The following is a 10,980-nucleotide window of genomic DNA, read 5'->3' on the forward strand; positions in this document are numbered from 1 at the left end:
AAAAGTTACTACAAGTAGCTAATAGCAAAAGGGTGTCCAAAGCATTAAACAGAAACCATCCAAAAAGAGCCCACAGGCCGGGCAAAAAACCAAAGATAAAAGGATTACAGAGAATCAAGATCCTTTCCAGACTCCACATCGGCAGAAGGCTGCGGAGGAAACATAGAAATCAGGACAGCATTGACGGCACCGTCATCTCGGTTTAAAAACCTCCACACCAGATCCCTCCTCGGCCAAAGGTAAAGTCGGGTTCGCAACCGAAACTTTGGGGTCGGACACCGGAACCTCATCCTCGTTCGGAGCAGGAACAATCTTTCCCTCCACAACAACGTTATTCGTACTAAATAAGCTCGGATCCAGGTCAGGAGCAAGAACCCGGACCTGGGCCTTCAAATTTTCAAACATAGCATCCATACCCTTAGCCACATGACCTTCTAGCTCGTAAAAATCATCCTGAGCGGATTGCAATCTCTCCTTTGTCTCCACAAGCTCAGCATATGTCCGAGTATAACTCTCCCTCGCCGCCTTCGCCATCTCCTCAGATGCATTCGCTGCCGCCACAGCTGCGGTAGCCTTAGCTTTCTCTTTCTCCAAAGATGCCTCCAGCTCAGCAATCCTAGTAGCCTTCAGTTCACTAATCCTCTCGAACTCAGACTGAGCCTTCTCAAGTCGGGAGCTGGTCGCACCAATGGGGGATTTCTTGAACTCCCGGGCAATAGCGGCATGAAGACTAGCCATCCGGACACAACTCCGCGCCATATACTGAAAATGGTGCTCCATAGACACATCATCAGTAGAAATAAAAGTCTGAGGGAGAATATGCTGTTCAACCCAACCAAGAGCATCAAAATCCTTATCATTAAAACCCGTAAGCTCTTTTGAGAGGTCTTCTGTTTCTTGGGAGGAGGACCCGAGGACGAAGGCGGGGAAGAGTTACCAGGTCCAGAGGTCGGAGGATCTTGAGTTATAGGTCGGAACTGGGGAGTCAGAACAGTCTTCGACCGAGTAGTGACACCCACAGTAGCCTTCTTCGGAGAAGATCGGGCAGAAGCCTCCCCAGCCTCGATATTTCGAGCGGCCACAGACTTCTTCGTCCGACGAAGGTACTTCATGGAATCAGCCTGAGAAGACATCTCTGCAGAAATAAAAGAAAAGGATTACCACAACAGAAATTCCACCAAAACAAGCAAAGCCAAAATACTAAAAAAGATGAATCTCGGAGAGGTCAGGAACTACCTAACTCGGAACGGAGAAGGCTTGGATCTCCCAACATTTTCTTCGTGTCCAAGTGAGGTCCCCGACCCCATAAACTGCTTACCACACCCACAAAAGCCTGCTCCACCTCATCTAGACTCTCAAAGGTATACTTAGTAGACACTACATTCTCCTGCCAACAAAGAGGAAAAGAAGGCTCCCCACTCTCATCTAGAAAGAAAGGTCGGACGTCTCCAGTAGCCCGGACCTTGAAATAAAAGTTCTTAAAATCATGAAAGGACTCATCATACAGGGTACAAAACTTCCTTCCTGCTTACCACACCCACAAAAGCCTGCTCCACCTCATCTAGACTCTCAAGGGTATACTTAGTAGACACTACATTCTCCTGCCAACAAAGAGGAAAAGAAGGCTCCCCACTCTCATCTAGAAAGAAAGGTCGGACGTCTCCAATAGCCCGTACCTTGAAGTAAAAGTTCTTAAAATCATGAAAGGACTCATCATATAGGGTACAAAACTTTCTTCCCTGGTTAGCCCTAAAAGAGACCCAAGATACCTTCCCTCCACCTGACCCCGGCTTCGTCAACACAAACAAGTAGGAAAAAAGAGAAATAGAGGGAGCGACGCCCAAAAACTGACACAAAAGTTGAAACAGCTTTAAAAACGCCCAAGAATTTGGATGGAGCTGCGTAGGAGCAAGATTACAAGACCATAACACCTCGGACTCCAGCTCGGTAAAGGGAAGTCGGACACTCAGCTTAGAGAAAAAACAATCATAGGCATAAAAGAAGAGCTTCTCGGAACTATCTATGGGCGGGAAGCACACTCTCTCCTCGGAATCCGGGGCTACTAGTTCATAATCCCTCTCAGACTCTCTATTTTCACATATGCTACAATGCCTACGGAACCTAACTAAGTACTCAGAATCTACCACGGTAGGAACTCTTAGAGGAAGAGGGTCTACCCAATCAAGACCACATGGAATCTTAGTCGACATCGCTTGAAGAACCTTTCGAGACATAAAATTCTTACCTACAAAGAAGAATACAACAGCAAAGCAAAAATCACATAAAGAAGACAGCGAAAACCCATTCAGCAAAGCAAGAAATAAAAACCCCACGAAGAAAATGGGGCAACCCGGAACAAAAACACCAGAGAACAAAAAAGAGCCCCCCCATATACAAACAACAGCAATGGCGGCGCCTCTTTTTGGGGCAACCCAGGCATAAAGAAAAAGAAACAAACAAGAGCCACACAAAGAACAGAAGCATACGATTACAAGAAAGGAGAAACATGGGAACAAACCTGGAAGAAGAAACGAAGACGAAGAGCTCCGAAACAAGGAGAACGAAATGACGGCACAGAGGAAACCCCGGAAAGACACACAGAAAGATTCGGGAAAGCAGAGCAAAGAGAAAGAAGAAAGCGGTGAAAAACAAAACGCAGAAAAGAGGAAAGGGGCAAATAAATAAAGCCTTCACAGAGCCCGAACGGAAATCGAGGAAAAACGGTAAAATGCAATAAATGCAGGAACGGCCATTTTTGAATTTTGAAAAACTACTATGCCTGAGCACGACCTCCCAAAAAGGACGAACTCGGGCAGGGGCACTGTTCATACCCTGACCGGGGTCCTCCAACTCGGCAAACCCGTAAGAGGTCCGACCTTGTGGTTAAGCTCACACCTACAGGTCGGACCTCGGACAAAAGAGCAAGGAAGGCCCACCAAAAGGAACGCAGCCCAAACCTAAAGGCCGAAAAGGCCTAGAAAAGGCGGTTCCACAAAGATAGAGATAAAACTCCCAAAGATAAGATAAGATAAGAATATCTTATCCAGGGAAGATCACGGCCAAACTACTATAAATACACTGGAGCACCCAGGTATGGCATTCATTCCACATCTACACATATCTGCTTGGACCCATGCTAACTTAAGCATCGGAGTGTCATTGCAGGTACAACCACCAACCAGTCCGCATATCAAGCTCGGGTCACCGGACCCCCACCTCGGGCCTCTCCAGACGACCGAGCTGCATGTTTCAGGCAAACCCTCGGAACAATTACCATTGTCACTTGATGTAGAGTTATTTTCGTTGATGGAACTTCCTTCTTGTTCAACCTCCTCTAGGTTTTCTTCCACTTCTTTATTTTCAACAATCTTCATTTCCTCCGCTTGTTGCAACACATACTCCAATTCCTTGCACTCAACTTGAGATTCTAAAGTCTCCCTCATACCTCCTTCTTTGGTTGCTTTCTCACAATCATCCGTGAACTCATTTTGGTTGTGATATGAATCCCAAGAATCTATCTTTTGACGGATGGTTGCTTGAAGTCGATCCATTTCTTCCTTGAAACGATCCCTTAATTCTTGTTCCGCTTTACTAACATAAGTAGGATCATATTGCTCTTGGGTTCCTTCTTGTTCAACCTCCTTTAGGTCTTCTTCCACTTCTTTATTTCCAACAATCTTCATTTCCTCCGCTTGTTGCAACACACGCTCCATTTCCTTGCACTCAAAGCTTTGAGGTGGGAAGTTGTTTTGGTTATTGGTAGAGGGTGGAATTATACGGGACGTAAATTCTTGGAGGGTAGAGGTGAAACTAGTGAAGGCGGTTTGGAGTTCTTCTTGCTCTTGAAGAATGATATCAAGTGTATCATTCATGGGGATTTGAGTTGGAAGGTAAAGATGTTGGAGTGGAGGTGATTCAAGGGTTGCTTGTTCATAATCATCACAAGGGTATGCGTAGGGAGAATATAGATTTGGATCATATGTAGGCAATTGGTGAAAATAAGATGTGGGTTGAGAATAAGGTACATAGAATGGTGGTGGTTGAGAGGTATAACCATGATAAGAATCATCATGTTCATAGGAATGATATGCATTATAGGAAGGATTACCATCATAGTAACTTGAAGGGGAAGGTTGCCATGGTGATTGCTCATATGAATATGGCTCCCTTCCTGAGAATTCGTCTATCCCACAATGTGAGCCATCATTCAAGTTTTCATCGCCTACAAGGTAGTCATAGTCATATCCAAAACCACAAGGACGAGAATTCATAGTGGCAAATAAGAACAAAACTAATAGAGATCTAAAACCAACAAAAACTAACAAACAAACAAAAGACAAACATATTCACAATATTCACATATTTACATTAACCAAAAACATGGCACTCATGCGCATTCCCCGGCAACGGCGCCATTTTAATAAAAGAAAACAACAATCAATCAATATTAAAAGCCTTGGCCAAGGTTGAACATTGGAAGTTCCATCACTATAGCTTCCTTCAATTGTGATGACAAAGGAGTGTTGCTTTACTTAGTTAACCCCTAATTATAGAGGGAAGTCAAGTAAAAGTAACTAACTTGAGTCACAAGTCCTAGTCTTACCCTAGGGAAGTCTAGCTTTAGTGCACTCCAAGTCAATTAGCAATTCTCAATTCTTAATCAACAATTGACATCCATTATTCAAGTGTCTCCAATGACTCAACTACTAGGCCCAGTGAGGGGATACTACTCCATATCTAAAGTTGGCATTTTCTCAAACACTTGGAGAGTGAGAATGAAAGACATAGTAAAATTGAGAGGAAATTTAGAATCAAAGTAATTCAACACAAGAAATCAACAAGAATCAACAATGAACAACAATGAAAATGAGATCTTCAATGAATTAATGGAATCCAAAATAACAAAGTTAAACCTAAGATCTATGAGAATTGAACAATTACAAACACTAATTGAGATTAGAGAAGAGGATCTACAACATGAACAAAGTAAATTGAGAGTTGCAATGGATCTCACCAAGGAATAGTTGAGAATTGAGAAAATGAAGATGAATCCTAGAGAGAAGTTGGAGTTTCTCTTTCTACAAATGTAACTAACTAAAAATATCTACCTAAGGATCTAAAATTAGTCTATGGATGTGAATGTGTGTCAATCCCCTTCAATCCTTGGCTCTTATATGCATTTTGGCGCCAAAGTTGGTTGCTGAAACCTTCCAAAATTGCCAGGCACGTGTTGCAATAAAAGAATCACGTGCGGACTACGACGCGTGCGCACACGGTACGCGTGCGCGTCCCTGGCTAATTCTGCGATGTGAGCGCGAGCGCCTTGTGCGCGTACGCGTGCTTGGCCGAGATAAACTCTTTGGCTTTTTGTGCTTCTCTCCACTTGCATGCTTCCTTCCTTGCTTCCTTTGATCCATGCCTAGCCTATTTCAATCCTGTAATTACTAGCAAACACATCAAGGCATCTTATGGAATCAAAGAGAAATCAAAATAAGGATTGAAAAGCATGTTTTTACACTTAAGCACAAATATGGGAGAGATACAAAACCATGCTAATTCATAGGTTAAATGTGACAAAAGGTTATCAAAAATACTCTAAATTCAATACAAAACAAACCGTCAAATTGGGGTTTGTCACTAACCCACTAACTGTTTGATATATTGCATCACTGACACTAACAAGTAATTCTAACAAGATACTTTCTGCATTGCTTTTCTTGCTTGTACTCTGTTGGTTGTATGACAGGGAGAAGAAGCGGAGCTTCAACTTCCTTTGATTCTGAACCTGAGAGAACCTTCTTAAGATAAAGAAGGAAGGCAAAAGAAAAACGTGTAGTGGGTGCTGAAGAAGAGGAGGAACACTGTGAAGAATACTTTGAAACAACCATGGAAGACCATCGTGAGGAAGAGGTGCACAACCATGGTGGAGGAGGTAGAGCAAATCCTGGTGGGGAAGATAGAAGAGTCTTGGGCTCTTACATTAACCCAAACCCAGGGAACTGCGGAAGTAGCATCCAAAAACCAACCATCCATGCCAACAACTTTGAACTAAAGCCACAGCTCATCACCCTTGTTCAGAATAATTGCTCGTTCAGAGGAGGTGTCCAAGAAGACCCCAACCAACACTTAAACACCTTCCTGAGAATATGTGACACAGTGAAGTCCAATGGCGTTCAACCTGATGCCTATAGACTGTTGTTGTTCCCATTCTCTCTCAGAGACAAGGCAACCAAGTGGTTGGAGTCTTTTCCAAAGGAGAGCTTGACAACTTGGGATGATGTTATGACAAGGAGATGTCCATCTGATATGTTCAATGAATGGGTGCAGCTGCACATCTTCTATGAAGGACTGTCATATGAATCAAAGAAGGTTGTAGACCATTCATCCGGAGGTTCTTTGAACAAGAAGAAGACCATTGAGGAAGCCATAGATGTCATTGAAACTGTAGCTGAGAATGACTACTTCTATGCTTCCGAAAAAGGGAACACTAGAGGGGTAATGGAGCTGAACAATGTAGATGCTCTGCTGGCTCAAAATAAGCTCATCACCAAGTAGCTAGCTGACCTCACCAAGAAGATGGAGAGAAGTCAAGTAGCAGCGATCACCACTTCAACTCAAGAGAAAGCAAGTGAAGAGGAAGAAGGCACTCAGGAGCAAGCCAACTACATTGGGAATTCACATAGACACAACCATGATCCATACTCCAAGACCTACAACCCTGGATGGAGGAATCACCCAAACTTTGGGTGGGGTAATCAACAAGACCAAGGTCAAGATCAGAGACGTCACAACCCCAACAACAATACAGCCCATTCCTTCTTTAATGACCAAATCTCTAAAATTGAAACCCTGCTTGAGAGCATATGCAGAGACATCCAAGACAGTAAAGCATTCCGAGAGGAAATGCAGTCAAATATGCAGAACCAAGATGCTGCCATTGAGAAGCTTGAAACACAAGTTGGTTACTTATTCAATCGAACTTCTAGCAACAACAGAAGTAAAAAGGAGGAGTGTCAAGCTATCACTCTTAGGAGTGGGAAGGAACTGAAGGGATTTGACCAGAAGAAACTAGAAGAAGAGTCAATTGACGAAGGAGAAATGCAAGATGGAGATCCGAGCCCAACTTCTAAAAGTCAAAAAGAAGAAGGGAAGCTGAAGTCGGATGTCCCGAGAGTTCCATACCCTCAGCAATTGAAGAAAAAGGGGGATGACAACCAATTTTTGAGATTTTTAGAAATCTTCCAAAAGCTACAAATCAACATACCCTTTATTGAAGCAATAGAACAAATGCCTCTCTATGCCAAGTTCTTAAAGGAGCTCATGACAAAGAAGAGAAGCTGGAAGAACAACAAAACTGTGATACTGACCGAAGAATGCAGTGCTATCATTCAGCACAAATTACCCCAGAAATTGAAGGATCTAGGGAGTTTTCAGATCCCTTGTGTCATAGGTGAGATCACAGTGGAGAAGGCTCTTTGTGACCTAGGAGCCAGCATCAATTTGATGTCAGTAGCTATGATGAGGAAGATGAAGATCGAAGAGGCTAAACCAACAAAGATGGCCCTACAATTGGCAGACCGATCATTCAAGTTCCCTCACGGCATAGTAGAGGATTTGTTGGTAAAGGTGGGAGAGTTCATATTCCCAGCAGATTTTGTGGTCCTAGATATGCAAGAGGAACCCAAGGCTTCCATTATCCTGGGGAGGCCCTTCTTGGCCACTGCAGGAGCTGTCATTGACATCCAAAAAGGTGACCTCACCTTGAGATTACACAATGAAGAGATGACCTTCAACGTATTCAAGGCCATGAGTTACCCACCAGAGCAATTCGGGGAATGCATGAGGTTAGATGCGCTTGAGGAAGAAGTACATGAGGACTTTGAGGAAGAAGAACCTGAAGAGCCAGAGAGGGTAGTAGGGGAGGAATATGAATCAAGTGAATAGGTTGCAGCAACAGAAATTCATACACAAGAAGCGCCCAAGGTGGAAAATCAAAAGTCAGAGGCACCAAAGCTTGAGCTCAAAGCACTGCCACCTACACTCAAATATGCATATTTGGGGAAAAACGAAAGTTACCCAGTAATCATAAGCTCATCCCTCAACCAGAATCAAGAGGATGAACTACTCCAAGTACTGCGGAGACACAAGGATGCCATTGGATGGAATTTTGCTGACCTGAAAGGAATAAGCTCAGCTATATGCATGCACAAGATACTGCTAGAAGAAGATGCCAAACCATCCATTCAATCTCAAAGGAGGCTGAACCCAATTATGAAAGAGGTGGTGCAGAAAGAGGTTATGAAGTTATGGCAGGGAGGGGTGATATACCCTATCTCAGACAGCCCATGGGTCACCCCTGTACATGTTATCCCAAAGAAGGGAGGAATAAATGTAGTTCCGAATGAGAGGAACGAATTAATTCCTACAAGGACCGTCACTGGATGGCGGATGTGCATAGACTACAGAAAACTCAATGAAGCTACACGAAAAGATCATTTCCCGCTTCCATTCATGGACCAGATGTTGGAACGACTTGCAGGCCATGCATTTTATTGTTTTCTCGATGGCTATTCAGGATATAACCAAATAGTGGTTGATTCTAGAGACCAAGAGAAAACCTCCTTCACATGCCCATATGGAGTGTTTGCTTATAGGCGCATGCCATTTGGGCTATGTAATGCACCTGCAACGTTCCAACGCTGCATGCTTTCTATCTTCTCAGACATGATAGAGAAATTCATGGAAGTTTTTATGGATGATTTTTCAGTATTTGGAGATTCTTTTCCTAGTTGCCTACATCACCTAGCCTTGGTATTGAAGACATGTCAAGAGACCAATCTGGTTTTGAACAGGGAAAAATGTCACTTCATGGTGACAGGAGGAATAGTCCTTGGTCATAAGGTTTCTAACCAGGGTATTGAGGTGGACAGAGCTAAAGTGGAAATTATTGAAAAACTTCCTCCACCCGGTGATGTCAAGGCAATTAGGAGCTTTTTAGGACATGCAGGTTTTTACAGAAGGTTTATGAAGGATTTTTCAAAGATAGCAAAGCCCTTAAGCAATCTCCTTGTACCTGACACACCATTTGTCTTCGATGAAACATGCATGTTGGCTTTTGAGAACTTGAAAATGAGGCTATCCTCTGCACCTATCATCTCCCCACCTGATTGGAACTTACCTTTTGAACTAATGTGTGATGCATCTAATTATGCAATAAGGGCAGTGTTAGGACAGAGGAAAGATAGATTAGTCCATGTGATATACTATGCCAGCAAGGTCCTTAATGATGCTGAAAGAAATTATACCACAACCGAAAAAGAACTGCTATGCCAGCAAGGTCCTTAATGATGCTCAAAGAAATTATACCACAACCGAAAAGGAACTGCTGGCAATAGTTTTCGCATTTGACAAGTTTAGATCGTACCTCATTGGTGCAAAAGTGATTGTTTTCACAGATCACGCAGCATTTAAATATTTGTTTGCTAAGCAAGAATCAAAACCGAGACTAATAAGATGGATCTTATTGTTGCAGGAATTTGATATTGAAATCAGAGACAAGAAAGGAGTGGAGAATAAGGTAGCAGATCACCTCTCCAGAATCCCTCAGGATGAAGGTGGGGCACATGATACTCAAGTGAACGAGCTCTTCCCTGATGAGCAATTGATGATAGTTCACAAGGCTCCATGGTTTGCAGACATAGCCAACTTCAAGGCAGCTGGGGCTTTACCACCAGAGATACATAAACATCAGAAAAGAAAGCTCATGAATGATGCAAAATACTTTGTCTGGGATGAGCCATATCTCTTCAAGAAGTGGTCAGATGGAGTCCTCAGAAGATGTGTTTCGGAAGAAGAAGGACGAGAGGTGCTATGGAATTGCCACAACTCAAGTATGGGTGGAGGCAATTGCAACTCCAACAGATGATAACAAGGTGGTTATGAACTTCCTCAGGAAGAATATCTTTAGCCGGTTTGGAGTCCCAAGAGCCCTCATCAGTGATGGAGGGAGCCATTTTTGTAACAGACCATTAGAGGCTCTTCTCCTATGATATGGGGTAAAACACAAGGTAGCCACACCTTACCACCCCAAACAAGTGGACAAACTGAGATCTCCAACAGAGAACTAAAGAGAATTTTTGAAAAGACTGTGGGTGCATCAAGAAAGGATTGGTCAAAGAAGCTGGATGATGCTCTTTAGGCATACAGAACAGCATTTAAAACACCACTTGGAATGTCCCCATATCAGCTGGTGTACGGTAAAGCCTGTCACTTACCACTAGAGCTAGAACACAAAGCTTTATGGGCTATCAAGATACTAAATTTTGATAGCATTGCTGCTGGTGCAAAGAGAATCTTGCAGCTGCAAGAGATGGAGGAATTCAGGTCACAAGCCTATGAGAATACCAAGATGTACAAGGAGAACGCAAAGAGAAGACATGACTCACATCTTGCACCCAGAAGTTTCGAAAGGGGGCTGCGAGTGCTCCTATACAATTCCAAACTAAGACTGTTCCCAGGAATACTCAAATCAAGGTAGTTCGGGCCCTTTCTTGTCACAAAAGTCTCACCGTACGGGCACGTAGAAGTCATGGATGAAGGGTCAGAAAGGACTTTTACAGTGAATGGACAAAGACTCAAGCATTATCTGGGCAACATGGGGGAAAACCCCAGAATGAAATACCATCTGAAGTGAGTGAGGACTCGTCGAGCTAGCGACGATAAAAAAAGCACTTTGTTGGGAGGCAACCCAACCTCAGGTAGTCATTTTCATCTTCATTTCAATAAAAATCACAAGTTGTTTCCCCTGTATTGCAAGGAGCTAAGTTTGGTGTTTCACACCAGAACAATCAAAAGAGACAGTGTAATTCTAAGTTTGGTGTTCCACCAAAAGGACATTTAGTTAGAATTACACCTGCTCCCAAAACACATTGCTAGCTCTAACCAATTGAGGGAAACCACTTAGATGTAGTTAGACTTTAG

General features: G+C 43.2%; 3 protein-coding genes across 3 annotated transcripts; 2 read left to right on the plus strand and 1 right to left on the minus strand.

The window, feature by feature from the left end:
* Positions 1-104: 104 nt before the first annotated feature.
* Positions 105-4,271, minus strand: LOC107489483 (uncharacterized). Its single transcript, XM_016110236.1, has 4 exons — positions 3,275-4,271; positions 1,108-1,135; positions 427-676; positions 105-149 (listed from the first exon to the last, which is right to left on the minus strand). Exons 1-4 carry the CDS (start codon positions 4,269-4,271, stop codon positions 105-107), a joined length of 1,320 nt encoding a protein of 439 aa, XP_015965722.1.
* Positions 4,272-8,202: 3,931 nt separating this feature from the next.
* On the plus strand, positions 8,203-10,049 carry LOC107489482 (uncharacterized). The gene is made up of 4 exons (XM_016110235.1): positions 8,203-8,450; positions 8,853-8,979; positions 9,533-9,687; positions 9,815-10,049. Exons 1-4 carry the CDS (start codon positions 8,203-8,205, stop codon positions 10,047-10,049), a joined length of 765 nt encoding a protein of 254 aa, XP_015965721.1.
* A 182-nt stretch (positions 10,050-10,231) lies between these two features.
* Positions 10,232-10,537, plus strand: LOC107489481 (uncharacterized). Its single transcript, XM_016110234.1, has one exon. The coding sequence runs from the start codon at positions 10,232-10,234 to the stop codon at positions 10,535-10,537; it is 306 nt and encodes a 101-aa protein (XP_015965720.1).
* Positions 10,538-10,980: the final 443 nt, after the last annotated feature.

The sequence above is a fragment of the Arachis duranensis genome, chromosome 5 (genome assembly GCF_000817695.3).
Source record: "Arachis duranensis cultivar V14167 chromosome 5, aradu.V14167.gnm2.J7QH, whole genome shotgun sequence".
Classification (NCBI taxonomy): domain Eukaryota; kingdom Viridiplantae; phylum Streptophyta; class Magnoliopsida; order Fabales; family Fabaceae; genus Arachis; species Arachis duranensis.